We start from the raw sequence: 23,348 nt of genomic DNA, 5'->3' as shown, positions 1-23,348 counted from the left end.
TGAGAAATGGTCTTTATTTTATTGGCATTGGGCAGATGCTCTTATCCAGAGCGACGTATAGTTGATTAGACTAAGCGGGAGACAATCCTATTATTGTGGCTACACCGGGATTAGAACCACTGACCTTGACCTTGTGTGTCCCAGTCATTTACCTTAGGTCTAATTAGAGGAAGTTGGTGATACTTATGTTAAATCCCAGTGAAAGTTTTTTTGTGGGATGTAAGGTACCATATACAGACACGAGCAGAAGCTCTTTAAAATGTTTGTATGTCCAACCCAACAATTAACCCCTATAGTATCGCCCCTTTTCTTGAAATGAGCTTAAGAGAGACATAGCCAAAATAAAATGGTTACTATTCTTGATACTTTTTGACTACAGACATAATCCTGATCTCCTCTGAAAGGTAATCCTTTGGGGTTTTAATTACTCCAAATATTATTAAAACAAAGTTACAGAAGCTCAAACACAGTGAAAGTGGAAGCTTTTTTTCTCACTGAAAAGATTTTCTGTTTTTTACTGGATACAGATTATTGTAGCTGTGGTGGGTGTGCTTAGAACAATAGAGCCAAGTCACAGTATAGGACCTTTCAAATATGAGGACAATATCACCAAAAATGAGCATTCAGTATTGTTTTTCTAATCCATGTCTAGGCAGTTTTCTGAAAATGACATTTGGAGACTCCAAAAAGACACATGGAAACTAAATTATATTATGTGTAAAATACTGCATTTTGCTTACTAAACTATTCAACACTTTTTATCCTGAAAAAAGGTGTTTGCACTTCCCTGTGCCTGTCACCTCTCTATCTGAAACTCCCTCTCCTTGCAGCTATCGTCAGACAGCTAGAAGTCTAGAAGATCATAAAAGTTTTTTTATGCAAGTCTAACAGATTATATGCTGCCGTATACATAATGTAATTTGCTAAAATTCCTTTTAGTTGTCACTTCAATAACATGCCCATAGTCAGTTATTTGATGAGCTGAAGTTATAATTAATTTTCTTATACACGGATGGGGGTAACACATTTTCTTTGCAACTACGTTACAAATACTGGTCAGAGACGGTTGTACTTGGCCTCATCGTGTTCAAGAGAGCCTATGCAAAATGAAGATAATTGAATTTCTATGTATAAGTACGGTGGCACGGACGGTGCAGTGGGTAGCACTGCCGCCTCACAGCAAGGAGGTCCTGGGTTCAAATCCCCGTTGGCCGGGGCCTCTCTGTGTGGAGTTTCCATGTTCTCCCCGTGTCTGTGTGGGTTTCCTCCGGGTACTCCGGTTTCCTCCCACAGTCCAAAGACATGCAGGTTAGGCTGATTGGAGAGTCTAAATTGCCCGTAGGTGTGAGTGAATGGTGTGTGTGCCCTGCGATGGACTGGCAACCTGTCCAAGGTGTATTCCTGCCTTTTGCCCAATGTAAAACAATGGATGGATGTATAAGTACTTTTGCAGAAGAATACAGGGGTGAAAAAGACAACAATGATAATTCTTCCAGAGAAATTCTAAGTAAACAATGGGGATTCTATCAATATTTCTCCAAGTTAACACATTTTTAGAATGAGAAACACTTATGCATTGTATTTGGATTTCCAAAATGCAGAGAAGGTGAGGTCCTCCCACCCACATGTTACAAAATAAGGAACTGTTGGCGCTAAAGCAATGGCACCTTGAAATAGGTTATACAGATATAACCGTGAATTGTAACACTTTCAAACGGTATACCCTGTTACCATAGTGATTGAAAATTACGCCTTAAAAAAAGGAATGAATACAAAAAACCCCTCACTGGCCTGAGACTTAAGGGGTTAACCTGAGTTTCCTTTCTCATGGAAGCACAAAACTTCCTAATTATTGGGAGTGTTTGAGAACAGCAGAGGCATGAATGCATTTATCTTTTTTCCAGGCTTGCAGCAAGTTTGTGGTGACAATGTGGTATCACTACTTGTGAGTAGTGACCATCCAATCAAAGAAGACATCCTTCGGTTGTACTTTGAACAATTTACCGATGACATTGATATTTGTAGATGTGGAAATAGTCAATGGATTCTCAAGCTAACCAGCCAGTCAGGTAAGATGTTTGTGATTTTTTGGTTGATGTCTTAACTAAGGTCTTAAGAGAGAACTGAGATCTGTGCCAAGAGCCAAGCAGCTTTCATGATGTGTTCACATTTCTCGTTACCATTTTCCAAAGCAGCAGAAAGGGTTTATTAGAAGTCCAAGTGCCATAGACCAAAATTGTGGCGAGTCAACATGTCAGTGAGCCTTTTTCAATGATAGGAAGGGATTTATTGTCACGTTTCATGCTTGTCATGTCATGTCTTATGTTTAGTTATTGTCTTGGTTATGTTATTGTCATGTCACGTATTAGGTTAGTCTTGTCATGTCATGTAATATAGTTTATTGTCATAGTTTTGCTAATTTGTTATGTCACAATTTATGTTTCATGTTATGTTGTACTGTTCATTGATTAGCATACACTTTTTTGTGTCTTTCTGCAAATCTTGCATTCCTGCTTTCTCTCTCTCCCTTTCTGTCACTCAGACCCTAATTGTTTCAATTTCCCTTGTCTTCTTACTAATCTACTAACGCTAGATCAGGATTGGGTAATACTAACATTCTAACCATGTGTTCATGTTACCTTACGTTTCTTGTGCATGTCATTTACTAATTTACTAACGCTAGGGCAGGATAGGTTTATTACTAATGATTACTAATTACCTTGTTAACTTGTCAATCCTCCACACCTGATTTCCATTCTCTTGCTGCTCTCAAGCTAATTGTCTACACCTGTCTACACTTGCATATAAAGCTCAGTTCCATGTCATGTCTGCAAAATTGTTGCCTTCTGTTTGTCAGTGCACTTTTGAGCGTTTTTGTCAAGCCATTGTCTACCCGTTATGATCCAAGCCTGTTTATTGACCAAAGGATTATTGACTTCTGTTTTGTTGACCATTGCCTGCCTGTACCACGACTTTGCCTGCTGTCTTTGTGCTTTTGCCCCGCGGAGCAGACTTCGGTCTTGACTCTTGCGCCGTCATCGACCCTGAGCCTGCCTACCGTCCGCCTGTACTTCTGCCCCGCTGACAGCTTTCCTGGCTACCGGACTTTTTGCATGGTGTACCGATTACGAGACTGGCTTCTTCCTCGGTACTGTACTTTGGTTTTTGGTTGGATTTTACGTGTACGAACATTGCTTGTTTTTTGACTACGCTCTCTGGATATTCCCCGAATAAAGCCCTGACGGGACTTTATTACACCCCTGTTTCTGAGTCGTGCATTTTGGGTCCAACCTCCCACGCACCCGTCATTTATATTGATCTTGTGACGTTTTAACACAGAAATATTACCGATTGTAACTTTAAATCCTGTATCACACTTATGCTAAAAATGAATGATATATTTGTATAATTTTGTTTGTGTCTGAATTATCAGTCAGGCCCATTAAATGTTAACAGAACTCATGTACTGCATCTCAGATTTGGAGAATGTCCTGGCCAAGAAGGATCATGACCTGGAGGGTTGCTTGATGTCCGTACAGCTATACGATGAGAAAAAGGCAGAGGAGAGGCTTGATCCCCGCAGGTTCATCCTGAGTGGCTTCAGTGAGGATTGCAAGTGCAGCCACCTCTCCCTCTTCATCAAGAGCTGCAGCAAAGGGGCTGAGCATTCCTGGGAGGTCCTGAATGACGGAGAGAGAATTGCAGTTACCTTCAAACAGGATATAGGTGGGTCTGCATACCAAAGCTAAAGCATGGGAGAGCAGCCCGTAGAGCATTAGCCATTGGCAAACCAGGTTGAACTGCAGTCTGAATCCAGAACATGATAGTCACCTATATTTTTATTATTTAACCTTAATTTATCCAGATGCCATAGTATCTATTCATCAGGAGGGCAGCACTAACAATGAACAAGATAAAGCTATTGTAGTTTACATCAAGGCTATCAATACATGCCTGTGTCTAGAACAGAACAGTGTACTAATATGCTGGATAGTTTTGTTGCTAATAAGTTTTGTTCAATATGTCAATCCCATGGTTTAGATGTTTTGGCGTTTTTGAAGAAATGCTCCTCAAAAAGACTTCAGAACTTGCATATCTCCGCCAGTCGTCTGGAGTACACAGACACTGTGCTGGTGGAAGGAAATATGGAGAACATCTCAGAAGAGGTGCTCAGGGCATATTTTTCCAGCAGAAGTAAAGGAGGGCAAGTCAAATGCATGAATTTGGACAATAAACCAAAGAGTGTGCTTATAGAATTTGACGATTTTCATGGTATGTGATCATGCATTCACCTCACGTTATGATCTTCTTTTATACACTAATGTTCTCTGTCCTATGATTAATCACATTCGACATTCCATCACTGTGAGTATTTAATGAGAACAACATGTGCAGTGGGGTATGCAGCAGGATGTGTTACATTATATCTCCTTTTCCAATTTGACAGTTGCAAACAGAGTGGCCGAAGAGAAACACAATATTTGTGGAGTCAACCTGTGTGCTTTGTTGTACTACTCCAGTCTGCAGCAAGCCTTAACAGGAGAGAAACCCTCTACACCACCCTCCCCTCATGAATTCTGCATTCCTGTGGATGCTTTGTTCCTTGAATACATCCAAAATGATGAGGTGTGCAAAGAAGACTTTGAGAGCACACTAAAAGAGTTCAACACCAGCATCTCCTTTAAGACTGACCCGGAGATCCCTCAGGTAGTTTTGGAGATGGCAGTGGACAGAGAGTCCCTGTTGCTACACCGTCTGGCCCATACCTGGGAGAGAAAGACGAAGCAAGCAGCTGAGGCATTGCTGGAGAAATATAGCACAGTCATGTTGATGTCAACTGAAGAGGTCTGGGATAGAGTGAAGGACAAATGCCTCAGTCTAAATCTCAAAACTTCCAGAGTCACATTTGAGAGCACTAAAAACTCTGTTGTGGTGGTGGGGCAACAGAACAAAGTGAAGAAGCTTCAAGGTGAAATCCAACTCCTGTTGAACAAAGCGAAAGAAGAACTGGATGTTGAAAAAAACACTGTGGAAAGGAAAATCCCTGTAGACAGTAAGGAAGAACTGGATTTTGTGTGGAACTTGGTGTCTGTAAAACTTCAAGGAGAGGTTCAACATCAGAAAGATGAAGTAAACTTGACATTTCATCTCAAGGGTCTCAGAGACAAGGTGAATGCAGCAGAGGGAATCATCAAGAACACAAAAGATAATTTATCCATCCAATCTTTGCATCTGTCACCCAACCTGACAATGTTTTTGCAGTCCCTGGACCTGAAAAGATTTGAGCGTGATCACTTTACTCACATTTCTGCTACAGTCTTCTCCTTTGGAGATTCAATCCAGATTCTTTCTGAGAAGCAAGATGTTGAGAAAGCCAGAGATAAAATAAAGCAGATACTAACAGAAGATGTCATCAACCTCACTTCTGATCAAAGAAAAGTCACCCAGGAAGAACACTGGTATGTTTTCTACCATGGTATAATACAAGAGGTAGAATCCAGCAATAATACACGGAACATCAAGATTTCACATTCTGGTGTGCAGATTGCAGTGTGTGGGTTCCAAAACGTGGTTACAGATGTTGCTAGGAAACTGAGAGGATATCTAAATAACAAAATGCCAGTGACAGAAGACATCCAGCTGAACGCACTGAGACAGGTTGAATACATTGATGCTTGCATGAAGCTGTCTGAGGCCCCTGAAATGAAAGCCCTGGATGTCACCATTATGTCGTCAAGGACACAGGCGTCCCCTTGCCTGAAGGTCACCGCTGCCAGTGACAACATCAAGGAGGCTGTGGCAGCTGTGAAGAGGCAAATTTCAAACATTGTGCACTCCAATACTGGGGAGTCAAAAGTGTTGGAGAAACATCAAGATGCTCTCAAGGCCAAGGTCCTTGCCTGTAAGCTTTATCTGACTGTTGAGCAAGCCAGTCAGACAAGCTCTCACTTGTCGTGGACATTTAAAATAGGATACTTCCTGACTTTAACCATAGCCCAGGGTGAACTATCCAAGCAATCAGCTGAGGCTGTCATTTGCCCATTGAGTGGAAACATGTCATTTGATAATCCGGTTGCCAAGGAAATTGTACAGTTTGGGGGGTCTCAGGTAAAAGATGTTGTTGATAAGCTCTTGAAGAAGCGCCATGTTTTGGTCGCTGGGGACATAGTTGCAGGTAACCCAGGAAAACTTTCTGCCAAGGCCCTCATCTATGCTATAGTACCCACATGGCATACCAACAGATTCAACATGTTATTGGAGACATGGTACTTGGCATCAGCTTTCCAAAAGAGCCTCCAGAATGCAGAGAGCAAGCACTGTGTCTCCATAGTCATGCCGGCTCTGGGGTGTGGCACTTTTGGCTTCACTGTCAGAGAAAGCTGTGAAGTCATTGAGACGGAACTGACAGAGTTCTGCAACAGTCATTGTGACACCCCTCCACACCTGAGGGAAATATTCATTGTTGACTCTGATGCCAAGACTGTAGAGGAATTTCACATTGTCCTGAAGGAAAAGGTATGTGGCATCACTTGTACAGACTCATGAGAGAAAACAAGCCGCATTATAATGTATTGACTAGAACTAATTTGCTGTCTTTATTTACATACATAGTCTTCTTTTTGTTAAACAGGGTTATAAAAGTACAGATTCAACAGACACAATGTTATCTGTTCGTCCTGCAAAAACATCAAAGCAAGCCACTGCTCCACCTCCTCGATTACCTAAACCTGGATCAGACCGTATAGGTAACATATGATTTCACAATTAATCACCCATTGCACATATAAAGAGATACTGTAGACAATGCATTGTCTGTGATCTCACTTGGCTGTATATGTTTTTTTTGTTGTCAATAATTACAGTGGATATTGGTGGCATTAAAGTAATTCTGAAGAAAGGAGACATTACCAAAGAGGCTGTGGATGCCATTGTGAATTCCAACAATAAAAGTCTGAATCTAGACACTGGTACGTTTCTGTATGTGCATCTTGGAGTCATTAGAACATACGAATATCATCTTGACAGGAAGATCATTTGCTACTATTTAGACCTTTGTTCTATTAAAATAGAACATGCAAGCCCTTTATGAGATACGTGTTATTCTGGTAGAATAGCCATATGTATGGCAGCACAGTGTTGCAGTGGTTAGCCAGGTTCTGACCGGCCAGATCCTCTTTTCATGGATTTTGAGTTGGTATGTTCTCCCCTCTTTGGTGTGGGTACTCTGCTTTCCTCCCACACCAAAAGAGATGCATGTCAGATTGCAGTACTGTGCAAATGTTTTAGGCAGGTGTGATAAAATGCTGTAAAATAAGAATGCTTTCAAAAGTAGAAATGTTAAGTTATTTTTTTATCAATTAACAAAATGCATGAACAGAAGAAGTGAATGAACAGAAGAAAAATCTAAATCAAATCAATATTTGGTGTGACCACCCTTTGCCTTCAAAACAGCATCAATTCTTCTAGGTATACCTGCATACAAATTTTGAAGGAACTCAGCAGGTAGGTTGTTCCACACATGTTGGAGAACTAGCCACAGTTCTTCTGTGGATTTAGACAGCCTCAAATGCTTCTGACTCTTCATGTAATCCCAGACAGACTTGATCCTGTTGAGCTCAGGGCTCTGTGGGGCCATACCATCACTTCCAGGACTCTTGGGGCCGTTGTCCTGCTGCAGAATAAATTTGGGGCCAATCAGATGCCTCCCTGATGGTATTGCATGATGGACGTGTTTCAATTGATGCTCATTCGCTCCTGTTTGGTATAATTGGTTAATCACACACCTGACTATATGCCTACAAAATCCCTGACTTTGTGCAAGTGTAGCTAGAAGAATTGATGCTGTCACACCAAATATTGATTTGGTTTAGATTTTTTTTCTGTTCACTCACTTTGCATTTTGTGAAAATTAACTGTGAACTATTTTTGAAAGCATTCTTACTTTACAACATTTTTTAACACCTGCCTAAAACTTTTGCACAGTACTGTAGGTATACTCCTACTATTGCCCTTGACTTTGTCACTGGCATCGGAACTGGAGTTAGTCCTCAGCACTGCAGTGCTCCTAGCTAACATGCAGAGGACAATAAAATATAACTTATCTTATCTCATCATATATATTCACAGTTAGCTGAACTGCTTGTTTGGGACTATACAGTCACTATACAAATGAGAGTTCATATTTAATCCACATGTATTTGTCTCATTGTTGGGGGAAATACATTTTTACCCTACTTTGTTTCTTAGGTGTCTCTGGAGCCATTCTGAAAGAAGCAGGAAAATCTGTTCAAGATGAATGCGCCAGACTGAGTAACTTTTGCACAATATAAATTAAAATAAAATGAAATGTATATTATTCTTATGAAGAAAGATATTCTCTTTTCCTTGTGAAAGTCTCTGGCTCTGCTCTGAATGTAATATATCACCTGAGGTGGTAGCTTCCAAGCCTTAAGCTGTCAAACTTGCGATATTTATTGAGTTTATGCTTGCTTGTTACATCCAAGCACTTTCCTGGTTTAATTTTCCAGTGATTACCCGACCACTCTTTTTCATAAATAACCCATCTGGAATTACTATTTTATAAAATATTAACCACAGGCCTGTCTCATTCAGGTACCCAAAACGAAGATGGGGTGGTTGTCACAGGAGGAGGGAACTTGAAATGTAAGCACATCATTCAGATGGTGGGGCCGACCACCACAGCTGGCATCACCACCTCCACGGAGAGGGTCCTGCAGCTCTGTGAGAGCAAGAACACCACAGCCGTGTCCTTTCCAGCCATCGGGACGGGTAAGACCACAACACAACCAGTGCCCACATCCACACAACACAGACCACAACTACTGCCCACCTCTACACAGTACAGACCACAACCACTACCCAAGTCTACACAGTACAGACCAAACTACTGCCCACATCTACACAGCACAGACCACAAGTACTGTCCGCATCTACAGAACACAGACCACAAGCACTGCCCACATCTAAACAACATTGACCACAACCACTGCCCACATCCACACAACACTGACCACAACCACCACCCATGTCTAAACTGTACAGACCACAACCACTGCCCACATCTACACAGCACAGACCACAATCACTGCCCTATCTACAGACCTCAGACCACAACCACTGCCCACATCTACACAACACAGATCACAGCCTCTGCACATGTATATACAGTACAGACCACAATCACTGACTTGTCTACAGAACACAGTCCACTGCCCACATCTACACAGTACAGACCACAATCACTGCCCATATGTACACAGCTCAGACCACAACCACTGCTCACATCTACACAACACAGACCATAACCTCTGCACATGTATATACAGTACAGGCCACAATCATTGCCCTGTCTACACAACACAGAATGCAACCATTGCCTATGTCTTGAGCACACCACAACTATGTACCCCCTTGATACAACATACTCTTTGACCACAACCGCTGACCATATCTATGCAGCACAGGCCACAACCACAGCCCACAGCTACACAACATGGCCACAGTCACTATCAACCTCTATACTGCATAGACCACAAACACTGCCCATGTCTAAAAAAAATGGTTGGAATTTATCCAAAGCACTGTACAATTGATGCTTCTCATCCACCCATTCATACACACACTCACACACCGACACACCGACACACCGACACACCGACGGCAATTGGCTGCCATGCAAGGCGCCGACCAGCTCGTCAGGAGCATTTGGGGGTTAGGTGTCTTGCTCAGGGACACTTCGACACAGCCCGGGCAGGGGATCGAACTGGCAACCCTCCGGCTGCCAGACGACTGCTCTTACTGCCTGAGCCATGTCGCCCCTGGCTACAAGCTACAACCACTGTTCTTTGAACAAATACTAGTATTAAAATGTTCAGCGTTTTTGTCGAATCATATTTTAGGTCATTGATTATGACCTCAGTGTCCATTTCTGTGGTTTTAGTACTTTAGTTTGTCAATTTCAATAAACCACTCACAAATAAGATTGAAAGACTGGTGTCTGTCTGGGAACTTTTAAAGACAAACAACAAGGCAACATGTGATAGTGGTTTCTGCTGCTTTCTGTCACAGGAAGGGGCCACATTAAGCCCGAAGAGTCCATCAAGGCCATTCTCAAGGGGCTGCAGAACTATTTGTCTCAGACCACTTCCACAACCATCAAATTCATATTCATAGTCACCTTTAAGCGGAAGGTCTTTGACTCCTTTCGCCATTACTTTGAAGAGAGGAACCAGCAGTCTCTGCAGAGAAAGGAGGTTAATATTTAAATTACATAATATTTTAATATCAGTATAATTCCGTCAAAACAGTAGCTTCTCTGGGCACTTTCTGTGTATTGTGTCACAGTATCGACAGTTATATTTTGATGGAATGTTTTGTCTTTATCCAGGCAGTCACTGGGTTCCACTTGCCAAGTATTCAGTCCAGGTCAATGCAGCTCCCAGCCAATCAAGGTTTGTTGAACACGCCCTGAAAGAAGCATCATCACCACAGTCGCACACAACAACAACTGACTGTACACCATTCCAGTTAATTCATATGGTCATCACTTTTTAATGAGGCAAAACTCCACAGAAGTTAATTTTATATTGCCCATGTTTTTATTGACTGCCTCCTTTGACTAAGCGATGGTTTGTGTAACATATTTCGGGTACTTAGCTAAAAAGTAACATTGTTCAACTAGCTGCAGTATTTAGGTGGCACACAATAACATTAGCCAAAATTTACAGAACACAAAATAAAAAATGAAAAAATACATTCCCATTGTTATTGTGATCCTTGTGAGGGTGACACAAAAATAGCCATAATTTGACTGTTTGTGTCTTCTACCATTACAGTAACATTGGCACTTTCCTGGCATTTTTGTGTAATTAGTATGTGGGAAGAAATAAAAGTTAAAATGCTTCCGCTTGAATTCAATAATTTAAAATAAAGTGTAAGCAGCAAAAAAAAAAAGCTCTTAAATCCAGGTGCACTTTATTGTGTATTGTGTTTTCTTCTTCCTTTTGCATTTGGTGTGCACTACTATAATAAACCTCCTCAAGTTAAGATCCATGGTATCAGAATAGAAGTGAAGAAAGGTGACATCACCACAGAAACTGTCAGAGGGATCGTCAACACAACCAACAATGAGCTGAACCTGAAAGGAGGTGAGTCCCTCTTTGATCTGGTTCATAAAAGTGAATTCAGCCTGTTTACAGCCGCAGCCTTTCAGGCTTTCCTTGTTGCTATGTCATGAATACAAATACCACATTTTGTACCTTGGTTTATGTATGATCATCTTCATGAATTGATCTAAATCTGCATAATCTGATGGCTAGGTAAGCAGTATTTGGATAGTTAAGTTTTGTCACTTTTGCTTTGTTGTTTGTTTATTTGTTGAAAAAAATAATAAAAATAGGCCCTGGTCCTTATCTTTGTTGTACGGGTAGCAATTGAAATTGTACTTCCCTCTAGGGTCTTTCAGCGCACTCACCCCTGGTTATGGGTATGCACTTTGTTCTACGTCGCTCGGGATAAGAGCGTCTGCCAAGTGCCAATAATGTAATGGAATGTAATGTTGCCTTTAGGAGTTTCAGGAGCTATATTCAGAGCAGCAGGAAGCTTGGTTGAGGAGGAGTGCAAAACATTTGGTGAGTTTCAGGCACATCAGTTTCAATAACTGGGTGCACAAAAGACTGATAATAAAGTTTCTTGAAAAAAAAAGAAGTTTCTGTGTTTTGCATAACCTCAAACTATTGGGTTTCATTTTGTTCACATGTTTGGGCTTAAAGGGCCCCAGCAGGATGATGGCGTGGTGGTGACGAGTGGTGGGGCGCTACAGTGTGACTTTATCATTCACATGGTGGGACCCCGCTCCTCAGCTGCTGCAACCTCACAGGTGGAGAAGGTTCTGGAACAGTGCGAGAAAAACAACATAACCACCGTCTCCTTCCCTGCTATTGGCACAGGTGAGCACTTATACAGTACAATACAGTACTGTCCAAAAGTCTTAGGCACCTGTATAACATTCTGTGGAGATAACATTCTTTAAAAAATAATGTAAATAAAGTTAATGAAAGGTAAATAAATGTACTATATTTCTAAATAAAATTTAAATCTAGAATTTCCCTCGGGATGAATAAAGTATCTATCTATCTATCTATATATTTTACATTAAATTTTAGTAATTTGACAGAATAGTGTGGCGGCACGGATGGTGCAGTGGGTAGCACTGCCACCTCACAGCAAGGAGGTCCTGGGTTTGAATCCCTGTCGGCTGGGGCCTCTCTGTTTGGAGTTTCTGGTTTCCTCCCACAGTCCAAAGACATGCAGGTTAGGCTGATTGGAGAGTCTAAATTGCCCATAGGTGTGAGTGTGTGAGTGAATGGTGTGTGTGCCCTGCGATGGACTGGCGACCTGTCCCTGTCCAAGGTGTATTCCTGCCTTTTACCCAATGAATGCTGGGATAGGCTCCAGCCCCCCTGCGACCCTGTTCAGGATAAGTGGGTTAAGATAATGGATGGATGGATGGATGGATGACAGAATAGTTAAAAACTGATCAAATCCAAAAATTTTGTGAACACCCTTTGGCGTTAAAACTGCATCACTTCCAACGCTGTCCTGCAGTTCTATAAGACAATCAGTAGGGCGTTTGCATGCTGGAGAACAGAAATTCTTCTGCAGACTTTGGTTGGCTCCTTGCTTCTGATCTCAGACAGCCTTGATCAAGTTTTCACGTAAAAAGTAGTAAATTGCTTACAGTAATGTTACTTTTTTAAAATTTAATACAAAATTGTCTCTGTAAAATGAAATCTTTTGGAAAATGAATATTTCGATATTTCAAAAATAAACAGATATATATAATAAAGTCTATAGTGCCTAAGACTTCTGCACAGTACTGTATCTTATATTATAACTTCTTATATAAATCACTTAATATAAGAACTGTGTTCCAAAAAATCCAGGAACACTTAAACAGAATCTCGAATTGGGCAGAAACCTGACATTCAATACAACCAAATGTTGAGGAAAAGAAAAATATAAGGCAGGACTACTTTATGGGAGGTACAAAATTGGAAAGTGCTCAAGATGAAAAAGACTTGGGGATAATAGTTGACTAAAGCCTTTCAGGTTCTGTCAACATGATGAGAGGATACATAGCCAGGAGTATGGAGTATAAGTTCTTACTCACCTTATACAATACTCTTGTTACACCCACTTGGAGTACTGTGTGCAGTTCTGGGGACCACACTATAAGAAAGATATAGAGGCACTGGAAAAGGTTCAGAGAAGGGCAACCAGATTGATTCCATGTATAAAATATAAGAGTTGTATGTAATTGCAATTTCAGAATTAAAGTTGTTATCATCACATCTTCTTTGTGTTTCAGAAGCACTGGGAGTTTGGTTTTTTGCCTGGATTAGTTTTAGGAATGTGCTCTTCTTTGTGCTTGAGGATGGCTGCAGGACCTGCTGATTAGTACATTGATATTGCTTGCTTCCAAGGTTTTCTAGGCTCCAGTGGGGTCAGAAGATAAATGGGTCAATAATAATAATAATAATAATAATAATAATAATAATAATAATAATAATAATAATAATAATAATAATAACTCCTTGCATTTATGTAGGGGTGACATGGCTCAGGCAGTAAGAGCAGTTGTCTGGCAGTCGGAGGGTTGCCGGTTCAATCCCCTGCCCAGACTGTGTCGAAGTGTCCCTGAGCAAGACACCGAACCCCCCAAATGCTCCTGATGAGCTGGTCGGTGTCTTGCATGGCTGCCAATCGCCGTCGGTGTGAGTGTGGGTATGAATGGGTGAATGAGAAGCATCAATTGTACAGCGCTTTGGATAAAGGCGCTATATAAATGCCAACCATTTACCATTTAAAGTAAAAGTTTCAAAAATGAAATAAGAATGCATCAGCAGTGCTTCCACGTTCACATTATTAAATGAACAATCGCGCATTACATTCTCATAGTGCTCAATACCATCAGATATAGCCAGTTGTCCCCACCAGTAGGATGTAATACAGTAAAATAATTATTGCATTGCACAAATGTGCATGTTTTATCAACATTATTTAAAATTGTGGATACATGTATTTTTTCTCCACTGACACTTAGAATATTCACTTGATTCAACTTTGATGAAAAGTGAAAATGCTCAGTGGCTGGTGACTTTGGAAAACCATTAGCCATGTGGTTAGCCATGACTGATGCCACCATAGATGTTCTAAGTATATATCCCTATAATAAAGGCTGCTATTGTAGCCTTTCTTTATGAATGCTGCCACCACAGATGGCCATTCAGCTTATTTATACTACCAGCATAGATGCCCACATTCAATAAATATGTACCAATTCACATTACAAATGCTGTCACGGTCTGATGACTGTCACCATATATTTCACATCATCATTGTGCAACAATGAATGTCTAACATGGTTGATCCCATACGGTCATATTGCAGGTGGGGGAAAGCTGAGTGCTGCAGATGTCATTGATGCCATGCTTCAAGGATTCCACAATCATTTATCGCAGCACATCTCCACTGTTCTCAAGCTGATGTACATTGTTGTCTTTGAAGACAAAATCCTCCAGGAGTTTCTGCAGGGACTGAAGCAGTGGTCAAGACCTTGGCTGGTGTTAGGGAAAAATGCCCCTTTTAACATTTCACAGGTGAGAATCGTCTGATGAAACAGATCCACTCTAAAACAACAATAGCTATACTTGAGTTTAATTTCATATTTTTTTGCAAAGAAATAACAGAAAGTGAGACTGACTCAGAAGTGGGGGCTTTACCAAAACAAAAAGACATGAAGCTGGCCACTAACATTTATCAGTATTTTGTCTTACACCCTTGTTGACCTTGCTGTAAGACCGGAATGTGCTTGCTACCCCCTTCTAGGAGAAGCTGAGACATTATCGTCAAAGGCTGTCTGTCTGCTGGGAGAGAGACAGAGAAAGACTCCTCGTAAGCACTCAATTCAAAATTCATTAAAAATAAAAGGTTATTTTTAATCACATGATTGTCTTTATGTTAACACACATTGTAAATTAAGAATCTATTAAGAAGATTACCCTTACACTGGTATGGAAAATGAGCTTGGCCTTCTCATTTAGCAGCTGTTATAACTGATAACATATAAGAATATAGGGTAATAGTGATTAAATATTGCTCAATGTATTCATATCATAATCTACCAGCATAATAACATTCATGTTAGTAATTTAAGAAATGTGTTACATTGATTCCAGGATAGTTCTGATAAAGATGATGAAGATGTGGAGGATGACAAGGAGTTGAGTACTACATCTGAATTGGATACTGAGGATGTGGATGAAGATGACAATGGTATTAAAGTTCCTGCATTAGGGAACCTTTGTATTTGTAATCCCTGCTGAAAACAACAGCTCAAACTAGGTTTTGAGACAGCCAGTAACTGGTTTATCAGTTCAGACCAGTTCCCAGCTGGTTTTACCAGCTCAAGCTACATATGTTTTGAAACAGCTGGTAGAGCTCAGACAAGCTAACAGCACTAGCTGGTCGACCAGCTCATACACAGCTTGAATATCAAGCTTGAATATCAAGCTGGTCAAGCTGGCATAGCTGCATTTTACAGCTGGAATTTCATGTTGATAAAATCTTTTAAAGATTTTATGACCGCCTTCCTTTCATTTATACAGAAGGAAGCATTGAGATAATCATGGGACCAATAAAAGTCAAAGCCCTCTGTGGTGACATCACCCAGGAGACAACAAATGTAATTGTGAGCAGCACCAACACCAGCCTTGATTTGAGCTCAGGTGAGTACCTGTTTCTTCTCTGGCATATGCTACAGCCCTGAAGCCCTCTCCTGATCGTATAGCTCCTTCAGTACATAATACCATACACCGGTGATTTCAGTTCACATCCAATCAGATGGCACCCGGGTAGTAATTAAGGTATGGCTTAGAAGAAACTAAAACACAAATAGAGATTGATCTTGGAAAACAGCCAGCCTGAACGTCACTTGTTCTTTGGAAAGTTAAACTTAAACTTAAAAATATGAATCCAAATAAACTAATTTAAACCACATAATCAGAAGGGTTGTTGAAAATATGATAATCTACTGGAGCTGAAACACCCCTGACCTGCGTATTTGTGTTTTGGTCTCAGGATCGAGAAATAGGCATTTGATTAGTTGACCTGTGCATTGTCTTCATTTTGACAGGTGTGTCTGGGGCCATTCTCAAAGCAGCTGGACAGACAGTACTGGATGAGTGCAGAGCTCTAGGTATGACACCACCTGTCACTCCATTACTGAGAGCCTGATGGGATTTCTTGGTTAGCTGGGAGTAGTTGGTTTGATGGTATTGCTTTTCAGTGTAGAAACTGTTGCTTTTATTTTGTTGACCAGGGACACAGCCAAAAGATGAAGTTGTGATAACCAAACCTGGCAATCTGAAATGCAAGCACATCATCCATATGGTCGGGCAGACTAAGGAGAGAGACATCACCAATTCCATGTGCAAAGTTTTAGAAATTTGCGACCGCATCAAAGCCCAGTCCGTCGCCTTCCCAGCTCTGGGGACAGGTACGCCACCGCCAGTCAATGAATGTCACAAGTGAAAAATGTAGTGTCCTCTTCGGCCTGACATCTTCTCTCCCTTTTTATAGGAGCTGCAAATTTGACTCCATCTCAGGTGGCCAATGCCATGATTGATGCCATCAGCTACTTTATATTGGACAAGCCAAAATCTTCCATCACCGCGGTTAACATCGTCATATTCCAGCCAAAGATGATCTCTGACTTTGGACAAGTCATGAAGAAGTTCAAGAGGGTCACCCCCATGCCTGGGGTGGCAGGTATGATCCAAACAGCACATCTATCACTGTAGAATAGAGCTGGGAGTGTTGTTAATACACAGTGGTCCATTTGGAATAAAGTAGTTAATAAACATAGGATACTGTTCAGTTTGGCTCCCAGCATATTTTAATTCTGTTCTCTTAAATCTATTTAAGCCTGGGTGGGCAACTGATTTTATACCTGAAGGAGCAGGTAGCATGCCCTGATCAATAACAGCAATTTATGAAGGTTTGAAATATAGTATCGTTTTGTCATAGTGAATCTACTGCAGTAGCTAGACAGAACAGTGTTAATGAATTTTTTTATTATTATTAAAAAAAAATAAAAAAAAATGTAATGATTGATCAATTGCCACAGACCGAAAACCCATCCCTTCAGAGAGACTGGACTAGGCAGCTACATACCAGGGATTTATAACAAAAACATAATCCTTACTTCCATAACCCTTAAAAAACAAGCTGGATGGATAGTATATTATTTTAAATTTTTAAGGTTGCGCTGGATTAGGTTCTTGGTCTAATTATATTCATTTAATTTCATGGAAACAGCGGAAATAGCGGCACATTGGAGACAACTTCCCACTCCCACAAGCTCCAGCTTTTCCCAGAAAAACTCCAACATTCCCAGCCAGAGCCTGGAAAGCATGACAGCAGACATTACCTTCCCTGTGATGGTGGCTGAAGTTTACGGAGCTTTGTAGGGGAAAATTCACAGAACAAAAAAATCTCCCTCCTAAAAAGCATGATAAACAATCACAAGTCAAAATCAGACTCCACCTTAGTGAGCAGGCTGGTTCCTCCAAAGCGCTCTATGATGTATGCTAAAAGTGTATCAATATATCCGTATTAAAGTATGATACGTACCCTGTATAGTTTCAAACTGATTAACTGCTAAATTGTGCTAGAATTACACAGCAGCCAGCTGGGGGGAGGCGAACTGTCAAGGACACAGGCAGAGTGAGATATGACTTTACAGCTGATTTCTCCGGGACTCTCAATGTTTTATGCCAGAAGTGTATCTATTTGACCTAGAACATTAATTATAGCTAAGCTTATGAAAACGCAAGAAACCACAGTGAAACTGTTGAAATGAGAGAAAAGAATGCAACGTACATTTACTCCCTTAGAAGAGAATAATTAATCAAATGTTTAGTATGTCTGTATATTAGAAAAGAATATTAGAAGTGAATATTAAATCAAATGTTTAGTATGTCTGTATATTTTCAAAGATTACTGCTGCTTAGTTTGTCTTATAAAAGCGAAAGATACAGAGTGACGTGTATGGATGACGTGTGTGTTAGAGGGGGGGCATCCAGAACTTTATGAGGTCTGGTAGTTTGCCAAGAGCAGGGGCGGGGTGAAGTGAGGACAGGGGGAGTCCTGAACTTTGTTCATAGTTGGCAGAACGCCCTGAACTTTGTACAGAGTTGGCAGAGCATAAGGACCGTTGGCAATTTGCCACAATGACGTTGTGGGAGGAGCGTTGGGAGGAGTTACGATAAGAACAGTGTGGGTGATTTGCCAGAATGAGGTTTGAGGAGGAGTTGTAGGTGGAGTAACTGTGTATAAAATGGGTGTAAAAATGACAGTCGGGGTTCAGTTCTGGAGAACTGATCCGGTTTTATGCGCTGCTGCTAATAAAGTCTGATTTTCCTGAAGAACTTGCTGCCGTGGTGTCGTCTTTTCCCTCGCGAAGATGTTTTTCGACAAATTGAAGATTTGGACTGTCGTTTCCTAGACATGACAGCTTCTGTGGCAAACCTGGCCCAGGTGAAGAAGTGCACCAGCCAAGACGTGGTAGACAACCCACCTCCACCTCCTTGCAGAAAAGGATAAGCAAGATATTGTTGAAACAAGCCAGAGGCACCAGGTCCACATCTCTATGCTGCAAAACAGGCTGACGGTGTCAGGAAAGAGAGAGGACGTCCTTTTTGTCGTCATGCAAATCAAAGACTCAGAGAGTCTGCAAAGAGCCAGAGAGAGGGAAAGCCAGAAGCGGGAGGAGAGAAGGATATGGCAGACTGTCCGCTGGGAGGTGGGCAGGTCAGATGCCTGGGCAGGCCTGGAAAAACAAATCAACTGTGAACTGGGGCTGGCTTTCCACAGAAAGGACAAGTACACTTCTACACTTACCAGAACGAAAAGGGGAGGTTCACGGTGGATTTCGAGAAGATGGAACAAACAGACAGCGGAGGGCAGATTAGCAGAATTAAGAGGACCCCTCTGTCTGACTCTGAAACAGGTCAGTACCTGTCTTGACAAGTTTTCAGCCTGACCAGTGAAGCAAGTAGTCATTGTCTAAAATGTGGCATATCCCCAAAACTACTGCTGAATAGAAATAAACCATTTTTGATATCAATGGTCAGAACAAAATGTGTTAAAAGGCATACTATGCAGGATTTTCACATTGAAATATTATAAAACAAACATGCCAAGTCATTATTATGATACACTGGCAACCTGTATCTGTGTTCACTTCTGCCCAATGCCTTGCTTGTCTACTTGTATTCAGTCCATGTTCCAGATTCAGGTCCAGGACATACTCAATGCAGTTATCTGGCTAATTCAGTCATCCTGCTTTGTGGAACAGATCATAGGCCTCTTCTGTGTATGGGCCTTTTTTATTTATGTCTTGTATCACAATGGCATGCGTCCAATACACTGAACTCATACACTCGGATCCAATAGAAGGAGGAGGGGGCGTGGTCAAGAGGAGACGATGGGCTACTACAGTGTTGAGCTGGGTTTGCGAGAGACTAGCCTTGGTGGCTAAACATTAACAATCAAGTGGTTTACCAGTTTCCAGTAACATTAATTAGCTGCCCATTATAAGCCAACTAAATTCAGTTTTGTATGTCTGCTGGTTGGCCGTGATAGCTGGGTCCCACTACACAGTACTAATGTTATCGCTTATATTTTAGGGAGATTCTACCAGCATATTTATCTCCTGGGCTAGGAGCTCATGCCTAAATCCAAAAGACGAAGACTTGCGATGTGTGCAGGCAGGCGAGAGCAGACTGAAATCCACAGATATTAGCAGCAGTGGCTAGCGTCACCACTTGCTAACATTTAGCTAAATATGTCACGCACTTTGTATGCAGAATACTAGAATTCCCCAATTACAATAAATTGAATCATTATACATTCATTATTATTTTGCAGCTATCATTACAACACCACCTACATGGACCAAGATGGATGGAAAAGATCTGGACATCATTCTACTCTTAGAAAACTCTAATTTCAGAAAATTTCTGAAGGATTTGTGCAATCCTGTCAGGTTTTTGCACAGAACAACAGTAAAAAGCTTGAAGTGGTCCAGGTACATCTCATCATTCACTCTAATTTTGTGCGACAGACACTTACATTCTTTTTACATACAATCTATTCATACGGCTGGATATTTACTTAAGCAATTCAGGTTTAGCACTTTAGTCAGAAGTATAATTGCTGCACTCCAGTTGCAAATTGAACATTTTTGAACACTTTAAATATCAAGCCCATTTCCCTAACCTAATTTCCAAAGAATAAAACCGACAGCTCCAACCTCTTGCAAATACTATGCCCAAAAACTGAAAGTGAGCCCTTGAAAGGTTAAAAGTTGAGACTGATGTTTGTAAAACCCCCTCAGATCCAGAGAATCCAGCACCAGGAGCAGTGGAGGAAGTATGCAGTAAGCAAACAGGCATTGGATAAAAAATATCCAAAAAGTGATAATGAGCAGTTCCTCTACCATGGAACAACCAAGGACATCTGCCAGAAGATCAACAAGAACGGTTTCAACCGCAGCTTCTGTGGCAGAAATGGTACCGACCACAAAATCTCCCGTATCTGCTTGCTGTGCTAAATGCATTTAATTAATATATTTGGGCCCAAATCATTTAATTAATAATAGAAGTTCATATACTAGCCTCATGTGATCTACAGTATGGTTATTCGATGAATAATAGACCCTGGAAAGTACAGGCTGAATGTAAATATTCAGTGAAACAGGTCCGTAGCACTTTAAACTTGGAACGAGTCCATACAGATTTGACATTAACACACATTAAAAAATGCTTCTGGGTGTTTTCAGCTACAACGTATGGATGTGGAACTTACTTTGCCAAAGAGGCGCACTACTCGTGCCATGACCAGTACTCCACCCCCGATGGGAACGGTCACAAGTACATCTACAGAGCCCGCGTCCTCACTGGCAAGCCCTGCCTCGGACTGCAGGGCATGAAGGCGCCGTCTCCTGTGGACCCCAACAATCTCCAGGCGGGCCTGCATGACTGTGCAGTGGACAAACTCCAGAACCCCTTCATCTTTGTCATTTTCTGTGACTCAGGCGCCTACCCTGAATACCTCATCACATTCAAGACAGTGTGATGGGGTGGGGGGGGGCATCTACTTGGCCACCAATTAAGAATCATTAAAGGCCCACGTGCATCAGCTTTCTTTTCCTGGTTTTAGTATCGCAAGGAGCAGTCACTTTTTTAAGTCCCTAACCCTGCCCTCAGAGTGCCCCAGACCCCATGGGTCAGCTCTCTGTGTTAACATTTAGCAACATGATCAAATAATACAAAAACATGTCATGTCACATTGTTCTATGAACAGCTCCAAAAAAATGCATTTTAACTCTGAAATATGCATACTTCAACCAAGTTTTTTTCCCCCAACTTGAATCAGTATGGAACACAAATGGAAAGCTCCAAGATGATACGAGAAACTCAAAAACATGGCAACTACAAAAAGTGTGGGCCTTTAATGAGCCATTTTGTGCTTTAAACAGCCTTAATTAACATTTTATATTTTCTGATAACATGTAAATATAATCTTTTTATATTAATTATAGATAGATCTGGATAGATATAGATGGAAATTTCACTAGTGTGACAGATTATTTGTATCAGGGTAAGAAGAAGTGTCCTTTAAAAAAACGTTAAAAAAACAAACAAAAAAAACAGTTTCACATATATTCCTGTGAAATGTGAGCTTTAAATGAGTTTGAATGTTAATAAAATTCTTAAGGATGTCTTCAGATTAATTTACACCTTCTGCTGTCTGTCTCACATGGATTATTTCAGCTGGAATATCAGGAATGGAGTGCATTATTCAAATGGACCACATTGGATTATCTTAATAAAAGATTTGATGTCTGCAGTTCATACTCCAGTTTCCTCCCACAGTCCAAAGACATGCAGGTTAGGCTGATTGGAGAGTCTAAATTGCCCGTAGGTATGAGTGTGTGAGTGAATGGTGTGTATGCCCTGCGATGGACTTGCGACCTGTCCAGTGTGTATTCCTGCCTTTTGCCCAATGTATGCTGGGATAGGCTCCAGCGACCCTGCAACCCTGATCAGGATAAGCGGGTTCAGATAATTGATGGATGGATGTCTGCAGTTCAGATGTACAAACACTAATCAAGATATTCATAAGATTTTGCAATGTCTGGGATCTACTACAGCTACTGACTCAGAATCTGAATCCCCAAGGCAAACACTTGCAATTAAATTACTGCGGAGTCCTTTCAAACGGGACTGCTATTACTGTAGGATCTCTGAGTTGGGTGAAACAGGATCATTTGCTTTGGCATTTTTACATTCTGTACTTGAAGACTACAGACGTTGCAGATTCATACTGGATTAAGATCACACATCCTGTTGGAAATGTTAAATGTTAAATCACAAACCTCCCAATGCCTATAAAGCTGACCGAAAGCTCATAACTACATTATGCAACTCCTTATCAAACCTACGTCCTACCCCCTATCTCTCCAGACCCTGGTGGGCCAGTTTTTACACCTGGGTAATTAAACCTATAGTAACGGGCTGATTTCACAAAATGAAAAAACGGTTCGTTCCACACTGGTGTGTCGAAGTGTCCCTGAGCAAGACACCTAACCCCCAATTGCTCCTAATGAGCTGGTTGGTGCCTTGCATGGCAGCCAATTGCATGTGTGTCTGAATGGGTAAATGGGTGAATGAGAAGCATCTAGCACTCCCCAGCGCTTTGGATAATGCCGCTATATAAATGCAGACATTTACCATTTAATTGAACTGGTTGGTGAAGGAACAGTATTCTCGCCGTCAAATTTATTACAGACATGGCTCAGACAGATTTAAACTTAAATATACATTAAATATACTAGCCTTACCATGTTTCAATAATAACATTATCAGTAGTTGGGTCTGAAAGTTGATCCATGGCCACCCCTGACCGGCCTTGGCAGACCTAAAACCAAGAAACTATTTTGTGGTCACAGGAAAGTCTGGGTCATTTCAACACACTTGGGGCGACATGGCTCAGGCAGTAAGAGCAGTTGTCTGGCAGTCGGAGGGTTGCCGGTTCGATCCCCTGCCCAGGCTGTGTTGAAGTGTCCCTGAGCAAGACACTTAACTCCCAAATTCTCCTGACGAGCTGGTTGGTGCCTTGCATGGCAGCCAATTGTACAGTGCTTTGGATAAAGGCGCTATATAAATGCCAACCATTTACCATTTACTTTTGGACTGCAT

General features: G+C 41.2%; 1 protein-coding gene across 1 annotated transcript; it reads left to right on the top strand.

Moving 5' to 3' along the window:
- Nucleotides 1-1,941: 1,941 nt before the first annotated feature.
- LOC133123498 (protein mono-ADP-ribosyltransferase PARP14-like) lies at nt 1,942-21,884 on the top strand. The gene is given in 26 exon segments (XM_061233969.1): nt 1,942-2,069; nt 3,478-3,726; nt 4,042-4,272; nt 4,448-6,516; nt 6,632-6,746; nt 6,864-6,968; nt 8,248-8,310; nt 8,614-8,790; nt 10,090-10,274; nt 10,409-10,472; nt 11,064-11,168; nt 11,589-11,651; nt 11,793-11,969; nt 14,473-14,681; nt 14,911-14,976; nt 15,261-15,357; nt 15,690-15,809; nt 16,217-16,279; nt 16,403-16,579; nt 16,663-16,851; nt 17,401-17,543; nt 18,653-18,973; nt 18,976-19,093; nt 20,014-20,126; nt 20,453-20,657; nt 20,927-21,884. Coding segments are annotated over 25 exon segments (5,670 nt in total). The 5' UTR covers nt 1,942-2,069; nt 3,478-3,527; the 3' UTR covers nt 21,223-21,884.
- The last annotated feature ends 1,464 nt before the right edge of the window (nt 21,885-23,348 follow it).

This window comes from Conger conger, chromosome 3, assembly GCF_963514075.1.
Source record: "Conger conger chromosome 3, fConCon1.1, whole genome shotgun sequence".
In the NCBI taxonomy this organism is placed as follows: domain Eukaryota; kingdom Metazoa; phylum Chordata; class Actinopteri; order Anguilliformes; family Congridae; genus Conger; species Conger conger.
This window is presented reverse-complemented; position numbering and strand designations above follow the sequence as displayed.